At 35.5% G+C, this 25507-nt stretch overlaps 1 protein-coding gene across 1 annotated transcript in view; it reads left to right on the top strand.

Moving 5' to 3' along the window:
* The window catches only part of ADGRL4 (adhesion G protein-coupled receptor L4), a 110534-nt gene that overhangs the window by 57331 nt on the left and 27696 nt on the right, over nt 1–25507 (top strand). Inside the window, exons 3-13 of the mRNA XM_010963353.3 lie at nt 1980–2132; nt 8168–8317; nt 8809–8879; nt 9688–9867; nt 9972–10155; nt 11572–11688; nt 15286–15491; nt 20549–20722; nt 21936–22139; nt 24915–25135; nt 25265–25331. Coding sequence (XP_010961655.1) covers nt 1980–2132; nt 8168–8317; nt 8809–8879; nt 9688–9867; nt 9972–10155; nt 11572–11688; nt 15286–15491; nt 20549–20722; nt 21936–22139; nt 24915–25135; nt 25265–25331 — 1727 coding nt within the window. The remainder of the gene's footprint in view (nt 1–1979; nt 2133–8167; nt 8318–8808; nt 8880–9687; nt 9868–9971; nt 10156–11571; nt 11689–15285; nt 15492–20548; nt 20723–21935; nt 22140–24914; nt 25136–25264; nt 25332–25507) is intronic.

The following is a 25507-nucleotide window of genomic DNA, read 5'->3' on the forward strand; positions in this document are numbered from 1 at the left end:
ATAGATTAACCTTGGCTTGATTGCAGTGGAGAATGAAAATTCAAGACATTTTCCAAACCTGACTTATTTTCACAACTACCCCCTATGATTTCTCCCCTGTGCTCCCCAATTAGTCTTCCCTCTACCTTTGTACTCAAAAAGGGGAAAGGAAATGACCCCAGTTCTTGTCTTACCAAAATATAAGAATTCAGACCGGAGATGGAGTGCTGTGCAGCAAAAGATTTTAGAAGATTTATTAGCAAAGGGAAGGTACACCTCCAAGATGGGAGACGGACTGACCCCAGGGAGGAAAAGCCGTGGTCGTCGCTTGCCCTTTCTCTTACACCCTTGCACAGAGGGGGTCTTTTGCTTGATTGACAGCTCTTGCCCCTGGAATGCCTAGTCTTGTTTGGTGCCTTTTGTGCATGTCCTTCCCCATGATGCATGCAGAAAAACTCATGCGGAGCCTAAACCACAGTGCTAATTATATTACAGTGAGCATTGGGCCATGGCTGGTGCGGTCCTTGTCTGCTCCTGGGCAGGTGCAGCTCTTGGGTTCTAACCGGCTTCTTGCTGGCACTCATTTAGAGGAAGTAAAGCCCCTTTATGGTGGAGGCGGGCATAACACCGCCTTCCAGACCATCCTCCCTCTCCTCCAACTATCTGCCCAGTGCACCCACTTATCTAACTGCCTAACAACCTTCAGAAATGTCTCCACAACCCCATGCTTGCATGTGTGCCAGTATTTTGCCTTCCTTGTAGTGACTTTCCTTCTCTCTGTCTAGTCAATGGTGTCTATCCTAGATTAGCCAGTTTGGGTCTGTTGGTTTCTTAAGGCTGTCCTAAAATACTAGCACTAACTCGGGGGCTCGAAACAACACAGATTTATTCTCTCACAGTTTTGGAGGCGAAAACTCTGAAATCCAGGGGTTGGAAGGCCCATGCTCCCTCCGAAGGGTCTAGGGAAGAATCTTTGCCTCTGTTTTTCTGGCTTCTGGTGAGTGTTAGCTGTCCTTGGCTTTCCTTGACTCACAGCTGCATCACTTCAGTTTCTGCCTCTCTCTCCACATAGCCTTCTCCTCTGTGACTCTATGTCTGAATTTCGTACATATTATAAGGACATCCATCATGGGCCCCACCTAATTCTGTATGACCTCATCTCAACTGGGCTGTATCTGCAAAGGTTCTATTTCCCAATAAGTTCACATTCACAGACACTGAGTATTAGGACTTGAATGTACCTTTTTGGGAGACACAGTTCAACCTACAACAGGATCTAATGTCTCCTCCAGCCCATCACGATCACTTCTAAGAAACACTTACTTTCCATTTCATTTATTTAACAGATAATATAAATCTGCTTTCTGATTTTTTAAAAAAAGATTTTTGAACCTATATCTTTTCTAATAAATTATGTTATGAGTATAAGGGTAAGGACCATTGATCATGATCTAATTTTTTGTATTTGTGTGCTCTTTTGCAGAGCAATACGATGCCTATGGTAATGAATAAATCCATTAAAGAATAAATAAAAGGATGCAGACCTAGTAACACAAAATTCTTCCGGAGAATAAGTGATTAAAATAAACGGGACGTGATTAGAGCACATCAATTTGTAATCTCTGATGTTTCATTTTTAACTTACGGTATACTTTTGACTGATTATAAATAGTATTGTAGGTTCACAAATGAGTATATATTCATTGACATTATAATAATTAAATTATATGTGAAATTTGAAAAATAATACAGGTGCAACAGCTATGTTTAGTGTTTTTGAAGTAGGAGATTCTGTTTTTCTTTGCAACAACAAAGATTTCACGTTTAAACAAGAATAAAGCAAGTAAGGAATGTGGATTCTTTAGTATTAATTTTTCTTAGAACTAAGCATCACATTACATCAAACTATTTAACAGGCAAAGTTACCAAATATTGATGGAAAACATTAGGAATTCATCTCAATTATATAAAAATAATGTTGTAAATTGGTGTGTCCACAGATGATAATGAGTGTGGAAACTTAACCCAGTCCTGTGGTGAAAATGCCAACTGCACTAACACGGAGGGAAGTTACTATTGTATGTGTGCACCCGGTTTCAGATCCAGCAGTAAACAAGACAAGTTTATCACAAATGATGGAACCGTCTGCGTAGGTAAGTTCAACCATCTACTTTAAAATCTGTACCTACCTCTTCTTGCTTATTACCTCCAGAGATTAAATAATATGCAAATCAAATCCTGTCAATTCTTGATTGTACCGCAGTTTTTAGATACTTCCAGAAATTAATCCCTTTAGTTCTTTAATGCTGTATCAGTTACTATGGTATATTTATCCAAGAATGTAAAAAGAAGAGAATTTTTTTGATAATATCAAAAGTTTACCCCCCAAAAATCAGTAAGTTATGAAATCTAGCATGGTGGCAAGCAACAGAATAAATATTTACACTTTAAAATAATACGTTCACTCAAGAAAATTGTCATTTGTATCACAAGATATTGGTACTTTTATAAATATGCACTCTTAGGTGAGCCTTGTGCTTTCCTAGAGAATGTTCAGACAGGCATTACTTGTGAAAAAATCGTCCTAGTGCTTTGCTGAAAATTAGTCACAGTTAAAATCTGCATGAAGTTCTTGTGAACACTGGGTCCTATTTAAAACTTCATCTCAGGTTCATTAAAATGTCCTCTAAAGGGATAATAATTTCAGTTCAGTCCCTAAGTGAACTATTATTGTGATTCTGAAGGGAATATCTATAGTTTTTTTAAATGTCCGTCTATTGTATTTTGGTCATGCATTCGATTTATCAGAGCCTACAGAATTTGGATTACAGTCTGAGCAAAAAAGATTGTTTAGAAATTTCAAAAGATGAACGATCTTCAGAGGCACATTCTCTAGACAAAGACTTTAACACTGAAAATAAATTATAAATTATCTTAATCATGGTTTCTAAAAACTGTCTAATTTATGAACAACTGGTATAATTAATTATGATTGGTAATAATCTATGAAATTCATAGGTGAACTGAGGCCCTGAGAGTTTAATTACATAGTCAGGGATAGATATGAGACCAGAACTCAGGACTGTATAGGCTTGGACAGAAGCAAGATACTGCTTCTGCTTTCTGTAATTAGATAAACCAGAGATGCCTCAAAGAATCTACATCACACTAAAGCCTTGGATGAGCTCCTAGAGAGATTCTGATCAATAAGCTAAGGAGAAATTTGGCAATGTTATTGTTAACACACATGGTAAGTTCAGAGATAATGTTCAAATAAAATATTTGAAATGTTTCTATCAAAGAAATTACCCTGCCTTGTGTACTTACGGTTCACAGCATTTTCTCTGCTATGTAAACAAGGTAGACTTTATTCTTATATTATAGCCAAGGGGAGGGGAGGGCTGCCCCAGAGGCACACATTTAGGATGAAGTGGGGACCACAGTCACAGTCTTGAATCTAGAAAGCCACTGTTATTTCCACAGGAGGCTTAAGTGCGTGGCCACTTAACTCTCATACCTGGACCTGGATCATGTAAATGCAGTGGATCAAGCTTTGCAAGGGCATAGATGATCTAAAATAGGAGAAAATAATGCTATTTCTGTTGAATGAGAATATTATCATTAAGTGTTCACAGCAAAAAAAAAAAATTTTATTGGAATAGAGCATTACAATATATTCAAGAAATAAGAATCTATGAAATCCTGCCCAGAAAACTTATAGTACCTCACGATTCCTTCTTCTCAAGTCTATACGCTTGTCGCCAGTTTTAAATGTTATAAATGTGTGTATATTTTACCTTTACTAGCTGAGTTCTGACTGTATAGCTCTATGCGCTTTACTAGAAAAGTTCCAGTTAATGAAGAAATCTAACCTATAACATCTTAATCACTGGAATTTAATACAATTTTAACTCTGATCTCCATTCCCTCTTGGCTCTAGAAGACATCTGTCTTTTCATCTGATCCTGGTTTCTTTAATATGCCTCAATTCACAAAGGGCTGTATTTCTCTGTTTGTGCTCCCTAAAAGTAGAGAATTCCTGTATTAGAAAAAAAATGAATCACAGGCACAGAGCAAACACACACACACACACACACACAGATGAGTGAAAGCCAACATTGTATGCGATCGCAATACATTTGTAATGCAAGACCCTTTCTCCCAGTACTCATTTACTGTTGAGATACTGTGGAACAGCCCTATGTTTTTGCTAATTCCCTTCTTCACTATTTAAGTAATCAGTCCACACAATAACTTAAATTAAAGCCAATACCCAATATTGAGTCCTTCAGTTCCTACCTGTTTTGTTTGATGGATTATTCAGTGAAAAAAGTCATTTTCTGGAAAACCGTTATTTTTCACCAATTGTGTTGTCCTTAAGATTAAGCTTTTTAGAGAAGCAGAGCAGCTATTTCTTTTCTTTTTTTCCCCAGTCCTGTAGTAATTTTCGTTGTGCACTATGATAATCCTCGGTGAATCTGAACAGAGAACCACAATTCTGCTCCCTTTTTACATTAGTGTATCACCTTGTAGTGTGTTGCTTCTGCTTTGAAAGTTTAGCTGATCCTGAAATTTGACAGGTCTGTTAATTATAGTCATAGGAATCTCTATAAATACATTATGAAAAACTCCAATCCAGGGCAAGAAATGACCCAAGCAAAATTCTTTATCTTTAGTCAGTATTCAAATACTATTTTCCACAGAGGAGGTAATTTTGTTGCAGAGGCTTTGGGTGAGATTTGGCTTCATGCCTATTTTTCTTCCCCTTGAAATCAGGATAAGACAGAACTTCAGACGCCCCATTCCCGAGAGACCTTATTCTAGATTCTCATTTCACAAGTGGGGAAACTGAGGCATCCAAGAGTAAAGTGACTCTCCCCTAAAGCAAATGAGTAGAACCCAAGAGCTTCTTCTCAATTTCTGTGTGTGCTTGAGAGCAGTATTTACTACCTGTAACTTTTTATGTCCTGTTGCCTTAGGTACTCTGATAAGTACCTATTTTTTTCCTGGCTTTGAATAATATTAACATGCAATTTTGTCTTGCCAATTACTTCCAGTAATTGAACATTTTATCTTTTCTTTGCAGTCTGTGAGTTAAACAACATTAGAAAATTCAGTTATTGATGAAAATTATAAAAATCAAAACAATCATGTGATCATGTTTTGAAAGAAGATTATGATAAAACACCGCTGGGTTGGCTCATTTTAGACATGAAAAACAAGCATAACCTGATTAATGAAAAAGTAGCAAATGAATTTTTTGATGTGCAAAACAAGCGAATGCGTGTTATTATGCACCTGCATTTAGCAAAATCAGGTTCTTAGTATTAAGCGGAGTGTTAGGTTGGTAGTGGAAAAAGCGGATCAGTTATTAAATATAGTACATCAAGTCTAGCCTGACTGAAATAATTACAAAGCAGCAATTTAGCTTTCATTGAGATGGGGGAGGGGGTTCCTTTTCTCTGTACAACTCTGGGGAGCATCAGAACATGGCAATGTAATGAGACACTCATTATCCATCTGTTTTCTCCAGACCTACATACTCACAGGGTTCCTCACAGTGTGAGTAGAATCAGGGGACCTGATTTCCAGTTCCAGTATCAAGTACCAGGGATATCTTAGTCACCACGCCAAACACCTTTAAGTACATTTCCTTTAAGTTCTTTCCTATGGAAAAGAACTCTTTTGAATTAAAAGGTTTTTTTTTTTTTATAGTATTACCCAAGGTCACAAAGCTAATGAGTATTAGAGGCATGATTTGAATTAAGGTCCCTGCAGGGCATTTACCCATAGGAAGAAGGATTCATACTGGTCTTTTTAGATCCAGTTAGGCCCAGCAAGTGATTGCAAGAGATGTTAGGGTGGATCTTGATGTAAACTGGTAGCCACATTCATTTTGGCCAAGCCAGTTTCATCCCATTTGGACATGGGACACTCTTTCAATATTTTATGAATCTCTTTATACTACTAGGTAGCAAAGGGCATCGAGTGATGTGCTGAGGGTAGCGGAAGCTCTTTGATACCCTGACGTAGCCAGTTGTGGGGGGGTCACACACACCACTACTAGTTAAACACAGTAAGCTATACTAAAGGGGCCCAGAGTGAGAGGAATGTCAAATTCAGCGCACCTCACTTCGACATTTTGGTAACAAGTTAAAGGAACAAAAATATAAACAAGAAAATTATGAACAATTTAGAAAACATTACTTTGATGGGATGATTAAGGTTTGAAAATCATTTCTTTGGTAGGACGATGAGTATTTGGAGGCAGGATGTAAAAATTTATGGAATCCTAACCTTGAATGCCAGTTTCCCAGGGTATGCCCTCGTTATTTCACAGATCAACATTTGTCACTTGGTGACAAGTTCAGAGGCTGAAGTACCCTAGTGGGTCCAAGGCTGACATGCTGGGAAAGCAAACAGCTGAGTGGGTGCTGGGGGGGTTGCTTAAACTAGGGCAGAGACCCAAAATAAGCACCACAGGGTATGGAAGATGCACAGGGGAAAGCCATAAGAGTCAGGTATGAGCACCACGACTGTGTTCACCTGTGTTCAAAGTACAGGAGGGAGGATGAAAATTGAGTTTGTCGAACCAAGATTTGTATGATGCTCAGAGACTGGGTTAGAGACAAAGTCCCGAAGAAACATGACACCCTCAAATGAGTTTGAAATTGTGAGAAACCAACACTTCATTTCCAGTTAGCCATAGAAGGCATCTAAAAACATGAGATGTGGGTTAGGAGAACATAGAGTCAGCCCACTGCCACTCCCTCCTTTAATTCTGTTGTTTTTTTTTGTTTGTTTGTTTTTTTTTGAGTGGCAGTTTCTGAGCATATACATACATAAAATAGGAGGACAAGCGTGAGGGCGTAGGGCAGCATTTGTTCCTGTAGAAGTAAGGTATTGGATTGGGTAGTACAGATCATGAATAAATAGATTTGGCAGAAGAACAAGGGGTGTTGGACCTCTTTTTCAGGCCTGTTAATTTCCTCTTCTATCCAGTACCATCACCTTCTTAGTTAATGGAAATTTCTCCAAGAAATGGCAAAACGCTTACTGTCAGTTCCAGTTTCTGGCCCTATGGGTTTTAATGGTTTGTGTGTGTGTGTGTGTGTGTGTGCCCTTATTGCATTTGTACAATGAGAAATTAGGATCAGCTACATTTCAGATAACTATCTCAAAGACATTTTAATTGGACTTTGATTACTCCTCCTTTTTTATGGCAAATGGTATTGTACCACTCTGTTAGTTTTTAAAAAATCAAATTATGTATGTAAGATTACAGGTTTGTTCATTAATCTAACATAAATTAGCTGGAAGATGTCAGAGCAAGATGTTAGAGTGAGGCCAGGAGCACAAAAATCTTTGCATCGGTTGAAGGTAATGATCTGGACTCTTCATTTCCTTGGAATCATTCCCTACTGGAACTCTGCCTACTGGCAGAGCATTTATACTTTATTTGTAACTTTAAGACATGTTTCACTGTAGTATATAAAATTTTAAATTAAAAGTATAAATTATATAGTTTATGACCTACCACATTTATTGTAGCTTTGATATATAGCTACTGAAAATCTGAGACTTAATCCTGTACACTTTGTTACTTTATCTACGATGGCTGTGTATTAAGAATCATAGTAAAATATAACCTGAACAAAAGCAATAACTTGTGGTAAAATTTTAAGGGAGTTGAATCACACGTTCTGCTACATCTTAAATTTTAGTTTAACTTACATGGAAAAGTGAGGCTTTGGAAAGAAAATGGGCCACTCTTTTTTGCCCTCTAGGTTACTCTAAACTGAGTTGTTACAATCAATTTTGATGTAATACTAGGAGACAAAGAATTCCAAATGTATTTTGTAAATTGGATTCTTACTAAATTAGGAAAAAATATTACATCATCAATGATAGAAATTACTCTAATGACTTTGTCGATGAATCAGGCTCTTCAGAAAACAACTCAAGAGTTGGCCTGTTGTTAACATTTTTAGGATACTGTCAACGTGGATTGGCCAAATCAAAGTTAAAAATATATCTGCACCTAAGTTTGCTCTGTCATCTTCCTAATGATGAGATTTTCCTTGCTTTCTTTTAAAATTTGCCATGAAATCAAATCTCTATGTAATACTGTTATCAACAGGGTAATATAAGCACTAAATTAAAAATTTACTTTTTCACCTATTTCCAGATATAGACGAGTGCAGTGAGTCAGCAGCCTGTGGTGATCATGCCGTGTGTGAAAATGTGGATGGTGGGTATAACTGCTCCTGCAAAGAAGGTTATCAGACATCCACAGGAAACTCCCAGTTCACACCTAATGATGGCGCTTACTGCCAAGGTAAATTATATTGTTAAATTTTATGTTTGATGAAACTTTATGTATTATAAAATATGTACTATCTAGTGAAATATCAAAGAGCTACACCTTCCAAGAAATGTACCAGGAGCCTTTATCATCTATAAAATGAAGTAAGAAAAGGTATTGTTTTATTTAATGGAAGCTGTAGACCACATGCACATGTTTTATGTAATTAACATGCCCTATTCTTTAGGGTAGCTACAAATTTTCTAGATTCCATAAAATACCGTGCATTTTAATGAAGAAAATTAAGTGAATTTTTATTATGACTAAAGTTTTAGGGTAATGAATAATGAAAACAATTTTAAGTAAATGAATTTTCATAAAAAAAATGAAAATGAAATTCAAGTGTTAAGAATGTTTTCAATGTTTAAGTAAGTGAGCAGAATTATTGGAATCAATATAATTATCTTAGGAAAGCTATTTTTAGAAACTTACCATATAATGTGTTTTTTTTTTTTTTCCTGCAGAAATTGTGAATGCAGACTGCCACTTAGATAATGCCTGTATTGCTGAGAATATTGGTAAAACTTTAGCAAAAGTGAGTAAAGAAGTTGAATTAAAAATCTGTTCTCTTTTGACACTTTGGTTTCCATTAAAATCTCTAATGGCACGTTTTAAAAAGAGCAACAAGCAGTGGATCTTCATATAGAGTTGAAACTATGTTCGTTTAGAGATCTAAGTATTTTGTTTCAGTCAGAGACAGGATTAATTGGAAAATCCCCAAAGTACTGAAGAAGACTTTTACATATTTAACTTATGTTACTTTTTTACTGTTCAATATACTGAAAGTTAGTTTCAACATGCAAAGAACATTGATGAATAAAGTAGTAAAAACATACTTTGACCCCAAGCCATTCCCACATTCTAAGAAGACATAGTTGAATGCAACTAGATTTTGTACCTCAAAGTAAATACTATTTCAAGGAGTAAATAAGTAGAACATTCATAAAATTATTGTCCTGTGATTGAAAGTGTGAGTCTCAATATGACTCATTAACAATCCACTAAAGCAAATTTCCATTTTATCATGTAAAGAATTTTCTCTGGTTGATTAAAATCTAGTTCAAATTAAGTTGTAATTTATTATAACTTTTAAAAGCTCATTTTAAAAATGATCCATTCAAACATGCTATTTACTCCCTGAAGTAACTTGTATACTTTTTAGGTCATTGGCTAATCTTCAGGTTTCAGTGTTTCATATTATAGTTTAGGTTTAGTCTGATAACTTACTAATGTATAGGACAAAAAGAAAAACTCAGAATATATTTAGTATACAGTGTTTATTCTTGAAAAGATCCAGTGGTACTTTAAACTGGTTTCCTTTTTCTGAACTCATTTTTGTTCAGATCAGACACATCAAAGAACCCATGGCTTTGCTACAAGAGGTCTATAGAAATTCTGTGAAAGATCTTTCACCAGTGGATATAATTACGTATATAGAAGTATTAGCTGAATCATCCTCATTACTGGGTTACACGAACAGCACTAATGCAGCCAAGGACATCCTTTCTAATTCAACTCTTACTGTAAGTATGCTGAGTTTTAACTCAATTATAATTAAGCTTTAAATTTTTCTTTACATCTGTGATTAAAGTAAGATTAAGAGATATACTTATTTTTTTTTCAACAGGAGTTTGTAAAAACTGTGAATAATTTTGTTCAAAAGGATACATTTATAGTTTGGGACAAGTTATCTATGAATCATAGAAGAACTCAACTTACAAAACTGATCCATGCTGCTGAACAAGCTGCCTTAAGGATCTCTCAGAACTTCCAAAAGAACACTCAGTTTGATACGAATTCAAGTGACGTAGGTAAGAAGTCAAGGTCAATGTCAAAGCAACAGTGTTTTCCAAACAAGCTCTTCTCAGAAGGGAAGGAAACTATTTCAAATACTGTTAATTAAATTGGCTGGTTTTTTTTTTTAATCAATGCAGAAATGAATGGTAATGCATTTCACAAGGGTGGTATAAATAAAAAGGATGACTTCATACAATTTGCCTCTTTCCGGTACCCTCTACCTTTTCCTATTTCTCAACTGTTTAGCATTTAAATGCTCAGAGATTACTCCCTTGTCATCTCATGACTTGGTAGGATCTGCCTGGACTAATGATAGTCCAGACAGATTTCCTAGATATAGGATGTTAATTTTTAAGTTAAATTTTTATTGAAGCACACACATACAGAAAAGTGCACTATCAAAAGAGTATAACTTGACGAATTTTCACGAAGTGAACACGCTTGTACAATCAGGACCTCAGAAGCCCCCTCCTGCCTCCTGCCAGCCACGCCCTGCACCCTAAAGGTAATGCCATCCTGACTTCTAACACTGCAGCGTGAGCACCAGTTTTAGCGTCTCTGCAGTGGTCTGCAGAGAGACCACTATTTTACGTACTCATTTCCTGCCTTTCTAATGTTGGACCTTGAAGATTTTTTTTTACTTTTACCTTTGAGATCATTTGGGCATATATCTTCGTCCTGGAAGTGGTATATCTAAATTTCTCCTTAGGACTCCTTTACCTTTAGATAATATAAAGAAATTAACATAGTCAATTAGAATGTTTCTTGCTGTATGAAATCTCATACTTAAAACATTAAGAATCTAGATCAGACTGAGGAGGAAGTTTCTTGAGGAAACAAGGTACACTTTCAGAAATAATCATTGCACACACCTGTATTGTATTTTCTGGATGTCACCCTGCTATGCAGCAGTAGATATACAAAAATCATTATCTCTTCAAGATTCACCACTTACTCAAAATTAAGGTAGAAAGCATTGTGACCAACACATAGGAGCCTAAATTTCGATGATGTTCCTGAATGACAAAGGTGAAAATACATGAGGTAAGGAAATTATCACTCAAGAATTTAATTCAATCGCTCTGTATATAATAAATTATATTGTACATAACATCCTCTCATTAGATTGTAGTTGCTTGTCTGCCTTGATAATTATGATTTAAAGCTTCTTTGTATACATACATGTTTTCTTTTATTTAATTCAATAAATATAGAATTAAACCATGAATGCTATAGTGAAATCAAAAAAAAAAATCTTGAATAAGATTTTTAAATACAAATTATAATGTCCAGACATGTTTAGCATATGTTCATTCTACCTGCTGTAATTAAGAAGTTGAAATAGAATGATAGGTGAAATTGTCTCTAACTCAATAAATACCCTGATGAAACTAATTGCGGAGAATTTGATTTTCGTGGTTCTGTTTCAGCTCTCAAAGCTTTCTATTTTGATTCCTATCACATGAAACATACTCATCCCCATATGAACGTGGACGGAGATTACATAAAGATATTTCCAAAGAGAAAAGCTGCGTATGATTCAAATGGTAGGACTTTGACAATCTTATATATAATATTTTGACATTTTCCAGTAAATACTTATCATACATTTGATTGCATCATATGTACATAGAACATGTGTGGTTTTCTATAGAAAAAATGTTTTATGTTTGTGTACAGAATTTCCATATTTGTACTTGAGATTTTCATTATGATTTAAATACCTGGGGAGAATTTTAGCTGATGATATTAAGATCCTCTTGTTTCACCTCCAACTCTGTAACTGTCGAATATTGTTAAGATCCCAGTGGAAAAACACAAAGCAACTGTATTTCATTCCTCACCTTGCAGCGGTACATAGATGCTGTAATTTTCAAGGAGTTCTTTTAATATCTCCTCTCCAGTAATCCTTCATAGTCCTCACTGTGAGACTGAATTTGTGCTTGTATGAGGAAGGTGAATAGTGATAGTGTTCAAAAAGATAGAAAATTATGTTTAGGCTTGGATTTCTCGTCCACTTGTCATTTTCTTAGTCTTTGTACAGTAAACTCAACTAATCTACCGGCAGGCTTTCTTGAGAAATGGGATTCAGGAATGCTAGTACTCACAGGTAACGTTATGATTATCTAGCATAATTTCCTCATTTCTTTGGTACTGAAACTAAGGAGCAAGAAGTCAGCAAATGGTACAGGACTAAGACTTAAAGGGGAGGAATTAACAAAGAAATCAGCCCCGAACAGCTTTTCCTTGTCACCTAAACACAGGCAAAGGAGCAGCTGCTATTTTAATTTATCCCTTTATCTGCTCTCTTAGTTCAATGCACTTAGGAAAAAAAAAACTCTGCTAATAATACAATTGTTGTTCCCATACAGGTCAAAATATATGACTTAAGGAAAATGTGAATTATAATATTTTCCCAAAGCATGAGTAAGTGGTCATACAAATGAATGAAAACTATATATAACAACACACATATGTCTCTTACAGACATCATTTTATAAAACAGATGTAGTCTTTATTGTTAAAAAGCATGTTGACGCTTATTCTCAGACCATCTTTTAAAAAACTTTTTACGGTGCTACTGTAGGAATTTTTTCTAATCCGTTGATATTATCCTCTCCATTCTTTCTTGCCATTTTTTATTCAAAAGTAGGAAACAGATGGCCATAAAAAGCAAAAATAACTAAGCCATACTGCCATTGAACCCATGGTTCTTACCCTATTACATCATATTCTAATTAACCAAGCACACATATAATATTTAGGAGCAAATCCAAAGAATGTGTTAAACTGTTGTATTTTCAAAGACAATCTTGAGTAGTGTTTAGAAGTTGAGAATAAAGACATTGAAAATACTTATCATAGTGACAGATGATGAAATTGTCATGAAATTAATATCTCAAAGAGATCCTGTCTGAGTGTATGGTAGTTTTGTTTCATTTCATAATCATGCAGGCAAACTCTGACATTTGAAAGGGACAGTAATATCAGCTCTCAGGAAAGCAGAGGGAGAAAATTTGTTTTCCTCAAGGTTAAATCTTAAAGGGCAAAGCTAAGAAACTGATCGAAACCACTTAATGATGTCTACGTGTGATTATTCACTTATTGGCAAAACCTATTAATAAAAACATACATTAGTTAAAAGCAGCATAGAGGCATTAGTAGGAAAATAAAGGAGGCACAGATGGGTTTTTAATCTTTTTATAGTCCCTGTCATTAGGGAATGAAACCCTAGTTTACTGAAAGTAGGTACAGATTTGATACGAGAGCTAAATGAAATTTCAGGCCTGAAATTAGTGAGAAATCATGGGAATTAAAAGAGGCTTCCCCAAAAAAGAAGATAATGGACAAATATTTGAAACAGTATTCATAAAGATATTAAAAGGGGGTTTTGAACCTTTCTATGTGACATGAATCTCCTTTTACCAAATGTCAAAAATTGATGTTAAATAAATATTTTCCTTTAGAAGGGGTAGGAGTGATGAATAGATTTTTAAAATCCATTTTATCTTTTTGGTGCTTCATTTGATTTTGGACAGTTCCCCACTATTACCCCCTGAAAAGTGGCTGTTGCACAAACTGGTTCATCGACTGGACTAGGTCAAGCTCACTCAAGAGGTTTCCAGGTTCTGCTTCAGGCCCTGGTCTGTTACAGCAAATGCTGGGCTGGTTGTCACCTCCGGGAATTAACAGAATTCACTAGCCCAACCATGTTATACTAACATTATTTCTTTGATGTAAGCTTTCTGGGTTGAAAGTTTAGGAAAATATTCAATGTGCCTGAATTTCAGCAAGGCTCTTAGCAGTGTCTTGTGGGGCTTTTTTAGATTAAGGTAGAGAACATGAATGGTGATGTACTTCTGCAACTTCCAGCTCACATAATCATATCCAAAGAATACTATTTATTAGTGTGATATTGTGATGTGAAGGGTTGCAGCTTTGTATCACAGTCCCTTGCTTTTGATGATTGTCAACATTTGTATTGAAGATTTTGATTCATTTATGCCTTTCAAATTGCTGTAGTCACAAATTTGAAGGAACAACTGAATATGATAGAGTTCTTCCTAAGTTCTCCAAGTCTCTAAAGCAAACACGTTTCTGTTAATAAGTATGATGATAATCATATTAAGATAGCACCTTACATTTTACAGAAGACTATGTACTATTTCATTTGGTCTCCACCTTATCCTAGTAAAGAGCTAGGTTATGTTAAAGGTAAGAAAGCTCAAGTCTATGCAGGGACACCCAAGTAGGAGCAATGACTAAAACCACAACTTTCAATTCCAAGAGTAAATTCCAAATATAAATTCCTCAATTTACTGTCCATGATTCTCTACGGCAGACAGAGAAGGAATATGACCTAAGTGGCAACAGGAATTTTAAAAAATAATAGTTTTCCATGTTGAGTTGTTCACACACTTGATATCAGTGATAATGAGTTGTTACAAAAACCAAGGCAGTTTGAGGTCCATTAATACAGGCATAGTGTCCAGGTGAAGGGGAAAATGGTCACATGATAATCCAGACTGATCAGGGAACATTTCCGCCTTGGAGTTATGTGCCAACATGCTGTGTTTGGGAAGTGTCAGGCATGTGAACAAATGGCTGCCTTGAAAGGCTGTAAATTTCCTACCGAGTTCACATAACTGTATGTCATCGATTTAAATAGCAGACATTTCATTGGGCATGAGTTTAAACTCAGTGGCATCTCACAACTCTTTCAATTTTAAACTTAATGCTGTAAATCTGTTTTATTTCCCCCCAATATCTTTCTAATTCATATATTTGCACAGCTAAGTAGTAAGTCAAAATCTTATTTTTCAAGTGAATACACTTTGCACCTTGGTTCTTAGTCAGTACTTGGATGTAAATTTATCTAGGCCTACTTTTATCCTAAATACAGTTTGTGCCAAGAAGATGTTAGTCCACGATCAGTTTTAGAATCACAGGGGTCAGAGAATAGGCTTACCGTGGTTTGACAGTGTAAGCATAAGTATATTATGACCCACATTTCAGTGTCTGCGGATTTGTATGACTCCCTTAGAGTAAAAATTTTGTCTGGTCAATTTTTATGTTTATTTTAAAAGCTTAAATACATTTTTGTTTTATAAGAATTTCACTGAATACACTTATTTAATTGATAGGCAATGTTGCGGTTGCATTTTTATATTATAAGAGCATTGGCTCTCTGTTTTCATCATCGGACAACTTCTTATTGGAACCTCAGAGTCCTGAGAAAGCCGAAGAAGAAGGAAGAGTCATCTCTTCAGTAATATCAGTCTCAATTAACTCGAACCCACCCACATTGTATGAACTTGAAAAAATAACATTTACATTAAGTCACATAAAGGTAAGTTGCGTTTCTGGTGACTGTTGGTTATGGCTATGAAACATTCAAAGAAATGAACATTTTTTTGTGACTTCACTTTAATGGCATGTGAGTTCTTGAGTTTAAGAACAGATTCAAAATTAAAATAAAAGAAGAGTAAAGTGGTTTAAACTAATTTTTCAATAAAATAATTTTGTACTTCCAGTGACCTTCAAACTTTCTAATAAGCCAAAGGATGTCACCTATTTGATTCCCTGAAATTAAGCTGTATTTTAGTTTTATTTTTAAGTATATTGCTCATTTTTGGAAGATGTTCATACCTTTAAGGAAGAAGTAATTAAAAAGTATCAAAGGGATAAATGTTACCTATGTAATGACGGAGACGTTTGGTTAATAATTGTCATTTAAAATAATATTTGCAGAGATTTGGGTGCTGATTAAAATAAAATCATAGAGAAATTTACAATATTTCATAAAGAAATCATCTGAGACTATTTTACTCTTAATGTTAGTCTAAATCTTTTTTTAAAACCGTGTATAATAAAACTGTATGATTAAAAAAAAACATGATTAGAAATAACCAAGTATTGGGGGTTTTTATAGACCTAAAAATGAGTGGGGAAGTTTAAATTATATTGTTTGCTGCATTTTTACATTTGATAGTTTCTTGGGCTTTCAATCAAATTTCAGTCCTAGTACATGATGCAAAGTGCCTCAGAAGCTCCGTTTAGAGAACCCTGGAGCTGGGTAATTGTATGTGCATGTTTATGGGGAGCAGAGGACTAAAAGAACATACAGTCAGCCCTCTGTAGCCACAGGTTCTGCATCCGTGAACGCAACCTGACGCAGATCGAAAATATTGGAGGGAAAAAAAATGCCAAAAAGTTCCAAAACTCAAAACTCGAATTTGCTGCAGGCCCTTTACTTAGCATTAACATTGTATTAATTGTTATAAGCAATCTAGAGATGGTGTAAAGTATACAGGAGGATGTGCGTAGGTTATATGCAAATACTACTCCATTTTACGTAAGGGACTTAAGCATCTGTGGATTTTGGAATGAGCAGGGATCCTGGATCCAACCCCTTGTGGATACCGAGGGGCCACTCTGTATGCTTACGCACGGTCCAAATGTGTCGCTGTAAAGAAAGGCATCTGATGTAGAGAGAAACTAAATGCATAGAAAATGCACATAAATAGTAGTTCAGACCTAAGCATTGGTAGGCATTCTGCTGAGGGGGAAAGAAAGTGTGAACTGTTTTAAGAATGGACCCTAAATTTAGATATTTTCAGATGCTAAATGCAAATGTCCTTTTGACACTAGAAAACAAACGCTGTTCTTTCACATGGTCTCATGGTTTTTCTGCAGTTTTTATTAGCTGAACGTTTTGGCAGCTGAAGAGATGCCAAAGGCAGCCCACTTGGTCAGTCTCTGACACAACAACAAAACAAAACACACACACAGCCTTCTCCTTGGTTAATAGAAAGCTTGATTGTCCTTAATCTTCTCTGTTCAAATCCTTTTCCCATTCAAAGTAATGACCACTCTGAAATTTCACCGCTTTTCTCTAACACACCTACCTTCTCTAAGAATAAAATTTGATCCCATTTTTTTTCTCTAGGAAAATAGAAGCTGTCTCATTTATCACACCTTCAGTTTCCTGATCCCCTGACAATTTATTTGCAATTTTACCAACTAGTATATACTGTTTCATTACCTCAGAATAATATTAATCATAGCTTTTATAATAATATTGATAATGATAATAATGATAGCAACCAGGACTTGAATAATGCTTATATGGGACCAGACTTTGTTCTAAATTATTTACTTTTAAAAAATTCACTTAATTCTCACAATAGCCCCATGAGGTATGTACTGTTATCTCCATTTTACAGATAAGGATAGTGAGACTCTGAGGAATCAAATTACCCAAAACCCAGTAACTCCTCTAATTTTAAGAGTCTAAAAAATAGGAATTATCTGTTGACTTCCATCTGCAGAAAATTTGGATTTAGTTTTCCTATACATCTCTTTCCCTGGGAGACACACCCTCCCGCTCCCCCAGCAATCTGTTCTCCCGTGTTTCATCAAGTTTCTGATTAAATCAATTTTCAGTGTGTAATTCACACCTGAATCAGCAAGCCGAACCATTCTCCTGCTGTTAGTAAATTCCTCAAATTTATTTGTTTAGATTTCTGTTTATCCATTACTAATTTGTCCCCAAACTTTCTGACAGTACTATAAATCTCCTCAGCAAACATTTAAATACATAAGATTATCAGATGATTTCTACAGACATCCTTTTTTGGCTTCTGTGAACTTGATCCTGTCTGGATGGTCTGCTCTTTGCCTGCTGTACAGCTATCAGCCTGGACATTCCTGCCACCTCATCCTGGACATGCAACTCATCTCTCTCCTGTGTCAGCTTCAACATTTCCTTGAGCTACTGTTTTCTTCTTTCGTGGCTTATCCCTGTGTTTTGGTGGCATATTCTCCACTGGCTCTTGAGAAAAGATGCCCAGAAAGTCAACTTTTTGAACTCTCACATTATCTTGTGAGATAAGTATCTATATTTCTATCTTATCCTTACTAGATAAATTCCATGGGTATAGAGTTATAAATTGAGAATAATTATTTCTTCAGAATTTTCTAGACCTTGCTCATTGTTTTCTAGCTTCCAAGGTTTACCTGGAGAAGTTGAACACAAATTGATATTTTCCTTAGAATCTGCATTCTTTTGCATGTGATCTGTCTCTTTCTGTCTAGAACTTTTGAGATCTTACCTTTGTTCTCAAGATTCTAATCTAAGATGAACGTTGGTGTGGATCTTTCTTCATTAACTGTGCTAGGCATAATCTGAGTCTCTTCAGTATGAAAATGTACGGCCTTCAGTTTCAGGGAATTTTTTAAATATAACTTGTGTGTTAATTTCTTCCGCTCTAGTGTCTCTGGTCTCTTCTGTTGCTCCTGCTATTTAAATATTAGACTTCTCAGCTGAAACTCTGAGGTTTTTTTCTTTTTAAATTTTCTTCTCCATTTTTAATTTCTTTTCTAACATTTTTTTATTTCTACTTTATACTTAATTATAATTGAAAACTCTTATTTTTTAAACTCTGCCTTTGTTTTATGGGTGCAGTATCTCTCTGCGGTATCATTTGCATTTAAAAAAACAAAGAAAAAACTCTTTTCTGCTCCCAACATTGTGTTGCTCCTGATTTTTTTCTCTGTTTGGCTTGTTGGCCTTTATTCTTTGTCTTTCATGTTAGAGTGTGTGCCCCGGAGGTCTGGTGGTTCCTGGTAGGTATTCATACCTAATAAGGAGGCATTTGAAAGACGTGCATATTCAAGTGGCTTGTGGCAATGGTGTGCTTCCTTAGAGAGTTACGTCAGGCTGGTTTCTGACCGTTGCATTGGAAGATCCACCACCTAAAAGTCACTTTTCTGGGGCCTTTCAGTTTCCCAGAAACCTTTTAACCTCATGCCTGTAGACAGAGCTTGGATTAGGAGAATGAAGAGAATGTGGTAGGTGATACTGAGAGCTCCGCATGTAGACAGACCCTCACTTAACCCTCTGTTTTTTGCATGACACACTCTCAAGTAACTCAAGTTCCCCATTTCTAGAGTCCCTCTGGCTCCTCTAGTTTATGTGGGGTTTTTGTTTTTGTTTTTTTTTTAACACGTGTGGGATTGGGCATTTTCTTGGCTGTTTAGGGGGAACTAGATGTAGAGTTTCCATTTTCTTCACATAGCTTGACCTATTTGAAAAATTTCTTGACATCTCTCCAATTTTAGCTTAACCACTGTCTTCCCAGACTCACTCCAGTCAGATTCTCCAGAGCGCCAACTGTTGATCCAAGTGCTGGGATTTGTATACATGCCGTTAAAGCAACTGCCTGATTTAAAACCATCTGGGTTTCTATTATCCCTGAGGGAAGATGCTTTATCTTTTCAACTGAGGACCTCTGGCTCCAAGCACAGTGCCTGTCTCATATTTGATACTCCACTAATATTTTCTTTAATGAGTAGTTGTCTGAAGATTTGGGTTTGATTCTGTGTTACTCCACTCGCCAGTGGTTATGCTTGAGTATATTTTTAGATATCTCGTGATCTCTTAACACTCAACACAATACGTACCTCATAGGGCTTTTTTCAGGGTCAAATTAAATGAAATAGGTGAGAAAGGACCTAGTTAACTACAAATTGTTATAAAATTGTGAATAGTTTTTATTTCTACAAGAAACAAGTATAATGTGCACCATACTTTATGAATAAATCATTATGAAAACTTACAGTGCATTAGGCATTGTTATGATTAGTTAATATAAATATATGACTAGGAGGACTCTGCTGTTACTGAACACCCATCCTGTGGTCTACACGATCAGCCCCGTGCTGCCTGCTCTTATCCTCACTCCTCTTTACCTCACCCCTTGCTTGAACTACACTGGTTTCTCAATGTTTCTGGAAGATCCCCATTGAATCTCACTTAAGAGAGTTTCCATTTTCCATTCCAACTGTCTGGAACACTCTGTTCCCAATTCTCCGGGGCTCACTTTCTCACTTCATCAAAGTATTTACTTTAACGTCATCTAGAAAAAGCCTCCTCAGATTACTTTTATTCTCCTTTCCCAAGTTTATCTTTTTTGTTTAATAATTTCTTGTCTCTTCAATAGAATGTAAGGTCAACAGTGCAAACAGTTTCTCTGTTTTGTTCAGTGTTATATTTTTAGCAACTGGATCAATGACTAATGTCTAGTGTATACTCCATAAACAAACATTTATTGAAGATAATATGATATGTCATGCACCATTCTAAATGACATGCATGATCTCAGCTGATAACAATTCTCACAAGTCTGTGATGCAGGGTTGATAAGCTATAGCACCATCGCAGTATAATTTCAGTTCTTTCACACAACAGCAAAATTCATTTATTAGCATTGATTTTATGCTTCACTTTTTAGGCAGAGCTTTAATTATATTGATATGCAAAAATGGTATTTTAAATATAACAAAAATGATACCATATGGATAACTTCTTATCTTTCTTCCATCAGTAAAATGTCTCTTTTTCAGACCACAGAGAAGCATAGGAGTCAGTGTGCGTTTTGGAACTACTTGCCTGACACCATGAACGGCAGCTGGTCCTCCGAGGGCTGTGAGCTGACATATTCGAATGAGACCCACACCTCGTGCCGCTGTAATCACCTGACACATTTTGCAATTTTGATGTCTGCTAGTTCTTCCATTGTAAGGCAGTTTTCCACTTCATATTTATAAATCTGTCTGTGTTTTGTATGTCATTCATAAGAATAATTAATTTTTATGTTTCCTTTGGGTATAAATAGTATATTTAATTAATTGATAAAACCCCAACAGTATCTTTTTTTAGTCTGTTTTTCTACCTAACTTCTATGACATATCTAGTCTGGATTTTTGGTTATTTTTAGTGTAAGACTTAGCTAGTCTATAATTTCTAGTAGATTGTGTGCTAAATATCTATCCATTGACTCTTAGATTTTAATGCTGCTTTTAATGACCATTTATACATTTTAATGTATCATGGACTTAAAGGGTTTTTGCTTTTGTATCAAAATTCTTTAGAATATTTGATACCTAGCCAATAAGTATTAGCACATTTATAATTAATGTCATCTTTTAATAATACAAGATTTTTAAACGTGAAAAATCTCTTTAACGTAAATAGCTTCATAATATGTATTTTACATCAGTAACATCTTGCTTTTACATTATATAACTTTTTTACTTTATATCTCTGCATCATAATCTTGATTAGATTACAGGTTTATTTCCATACAGGCTTAGACTCCATCAAATATATAAAGTAGTCAAATAAATCTGCTTCACCACAATGTCAGTGATAAAGGTGCTATTTTTTTTTCTGAATGTTAAGTAAACAAAGATGCTTCTATTCTGTATATAAAACCATTTAGTTAAAATGCAACCAACCTTTCTCATTTCAAGTCTCTCATCTAGACTGTTTTGTTATTCTATGTATGCAGCATTTCTATATATGCAGCATTTCTGATACCTTTGCTTAATGTGTTTAAATGAATTGCTGCATAGAAATAAGACTTGTTCTTACCCCCGATAGATCTGTTTTAATTAACCACGTTCACATTACAATAATGAATTTCCTTTCTAATATCAAAACTGTTGATGATAACGTTGTTAAACCATATACTAATATATACTATGGCTAGAAAAGAATCACTAATTACAGAACTGTTAAAGTGCTGTATGATTGATATCAGATTTCTCTGAATATTGAGCATTTTCAAAAGCACAAAATTTTTCTCATCTAAATGCACATTTGTATTTTTACATTTTATGAACATTTTGATTAATGTTTCACCAAAAAAGGAAGTTCATTATATGTTATAGTTCCTTTGACAAGCTACTAAGTTATTCTGTTAACAGCTGTATTATTATTTTCCCTTAGGGTATTAAAGATTATAATATTCTTACAAGGATCACTCAACTAGGAATAATTATTTCACTGATTTGCCTCGCCATGTGCATTTTCACCTTCTGGTTCTTCAGTGAAATTCAAAGCACCAGGACAACAATCCACAAAAATCTCTGCTGTAGCCTGTTCCTTGCTGAACTTGTTTTTCTCATCGGAATCAATACAAACACTAATAAGGTATGTAGATCTCCCTTACTCTCTATTTTTATTCTCTAAATTTTACTGTCCTAAATATATATGTCATAGAAACCTGAATTATTAAAGGCTTATATGGGGCAAACACACAATATACTTTGTTCTTAAGCCTTTTCTCAGTTTGATAATGCTACCATATCTAAGCCACTTGCTTATCGATTCCCTGAGCTACGATGTCCTTCATAATGATGAACTATGAAAGCCTGGCAGAAAACTAAAGAAATAACCTGTTTTGTTTTGTTTTGTTTGAACATGGGCATTAAACAAAAACAGAGGGAAGAGAGAGAATTGGAAGTAAAATTTATCTTAACACAACAGCCAGAGTTCGTTGATTGAAATTTGCACTTTTCTAACCACTAGTCACTGCACTTTTCTAACCATTTTCCACCAGTATTGATCTAGAGCCTTACTGAATAAATAGTTCCCATATCGTGCTGGTCTGGGTCTTCCTAGAAGCAGACGCTAAAGCGGGATAAAACATGCAATAGATTTATTAGGCAAAATGTCTGTGAGAGAAAATAGGAAGGAGAGTTTTGGAGAGCCATCAGAGCAAGACGCAGAGCTGACCGTGAGTGAAGGGAAGGAAGGAGAAAGGACGAGTGCGGGAGACTGTGCGCAGCAGTGCAGTCCTAGGCAAAGCGCAGCGTGGTTGGCCAGGAGCCCTTTGAGAAGACCCAGAGCCACAGGCAACAGAAACAGGCTCACAGACAGAGCAAACAAACTTATGGTTACCAGGGGAGGGGAATGGAGGTGGGAAGGGACAAATGGGGAGTTCAGGATTTATAGAGACTAACTACTATACAAAAAATAGGTAAACAGCAGGGTCCCACTGTATAGCACAGGGAACTATATTCAATATCTTGCAATAACTTATAATGAAAAAGAATATGAAAAGGAATACAGTATGTGTATGTATGACTGAAACATTATACTCCACACCAGAAACTGACACAGCATTATAAACTGACTACACTTCAATTAAAAAACAAAGCAAAACAAACAGGAAACCAGGAGTGTCTTAGTGATCTCGCAGCGCTCAGGCAATGGCTGGCAGCAGCGCTGGAGAAACAGGAACACATCACTGGCTTTCCTAGCGCAGCAGCTGCAGCTCCCCCTGCAGGCGGAGATGGAGAACGCATCCTCGTGGCGGCAAAACATCCTGTCCTCTCCATTAAATTGCCTCTTACTAGAAATCCTTCAAGTATTGAAACTAACCATCAGCTATCAAGGTTTTCTTCTCAAGCAGATGCCATAAAGCACTTACTGTAAATGGTATACACTAGACTGTAAACTTCATATCTGGTTTATTTTTATTTTTTTTGATTTGTTTTGCAGTGGTATTCATACCATCTTTCAATTTTATGTACTTCCCACTACCCTCCATCAGCGCCTAATTCCTTCAGCCTTATTCCACCATCATCCTCACCACAAAACTATTCCTTAGAGTGTTTATTTTCAATTCTGTTACCTATCAAATTCTTCCCATTTTGAAGCCATATTTCAAATCTCACTTCCTCACTAAAGTGGTCCCCAAATTTTAATCATTATTCCCAACCTCATATAATGTTCTCCAATGTATTTTAGTATGTAATCTCATTATGTTGGATTATACTATGTTTTGTTAAATGCAATAGGTATGTAAGTGTTATTATGTTACCTCACCAGTAATAGATTGTGTTAGTTCTATGAATGCAGAAGTATGTAACTACTTGTTTTCTGTTGTTTCTCTTTTTTTTAATTGTAGTGTAGTTGATTTACAATGTTGTGTTCATTTCTGGCATACAGCGTAGTGATTCATTTTTTATATATATATTCATTTTATATATATATGTAATTCCTTTTTCATTATAGGCTATTACAAGGTATTTAATATAGTTCTCTGTGCTATACAGTTGGACCTTGTTTATCTGTTTTATGTATAGTAGTTAGCATCTGCAGATCCCAAGCTCCCAACTTATCTCTCCCTACCCCCTTTCCCCTCTGGTAACCAGAAGTTTGTTTTCTATGTCTGTGAGTCTGTCTCTGTTTTGTAAAAAACTTTATTTGAGTCATTTTTTTTAGAATCCACATATAAGTGACATCCTATGGTATTTTTCTTTCTCTTTCTAGCTTACTTCACTTAGTCTGATGATCTCCAGGTGCTAACTACAGTTCTAGGTGTGAAGTCAATACTAATAAATAACATTTAACTGCAGTCCATCTCGAATTTACCTGATAATCATATCACTTAAAATGACTCTAAAATGGATATTTTGGTAAAATACATCATCATTTGTCTGTTTTGTAAATTCAGTGTTTTAACTTAATCGAGCTATTTATTATTTTTTTAGGCATAATATTAACAATAAGTTTCATTCTTTTTGCGTGAATAAAATAAAGAAGAGTGAAAGAATGTCCAAAACAGTAATCAATTCAAATTACTAACAGGCACTAAAATATCGTGGCTTACATGTGACTAATCCACACTTTATTACATAATATAAATGTATAAAAAGTATAAACCTCTGGACAAGAACAGAAACTAGTTCTATCACAGAACTAATGTGAACACAGATGAACGTTTCACATCGATGAAGCACAGTTATTTTAAATCAGATTCAAGAGGTACATCTTAAAAGACTGACCCTTGCCAAGGCTAGTTTAATGGGATCAAGCATTATATAAAATGGTATAATTGGTGGAGAACGTCAGTATTTTATGTTACGATAATGTTAAAGCAAACATTGCTTACGGCTTCTTTCTTTCTTTCATTTCCAGCTCTTCTGTTCAGTCATAGCCGGGCTGCTGCACTACTTCTTTTTAGCTGCCTTTGCGTGGATGTGCATCGAAGGCATCCACCTCTATCTCATTGTCGTAGGAGTCATCTACAACAAAGGGTTTTTGCACAAGAATTTCTATATCTTTGGCTATCTCAGCCCAGCTGTGGTAGTTGGATTTTCAGCATCATTAGGATACAGATATTACGGCACCACCAAAGTGTAAGTTAAGACAATCTCATAAAAATTAGAAATGCAATTTTGAATATGCTTTGTGCATCATCGACAATTTTGCTTTGTTGAAGTACATAGTACATATTTATAGATTTTTACCTCTTATTTACTTTTCAGATGTTGGCTTAGCACAGAAAACAACTTTATTTGGAGTTTTATAGGACCAGCCTGTCTAATCATTCTTGTACGTATATTTAAAATTGCGGTGAGAATTCAAAAATGTTATGATTTCAGGGTGCTTAAAACTCTCAGCCATCAGTCATTTACTTGGAGGGGAAAAATAATTTTGAACATTTTACAGTATATCATGTATTAACATTTTATATACATTGCATCACTTTTGAGAAAAAACATACATAT

Source organism: Camelus bactrianus, chromosome 13 (assembly GCF_048773025.1).
Source record: "Camelus bactrianus isolate YW-2024 breed Bactrian camel chromosome 13, ASM4877302v1, whole genome shotgun sequence".
In the NCBI taxonomy this organism is placed as follows: domain Eukaryota; kingdom Metazoa; phylum Chordata; class Mammalia; order Artiodactyla; family Camelidae; genus Camelus; species Camelus bactrianus.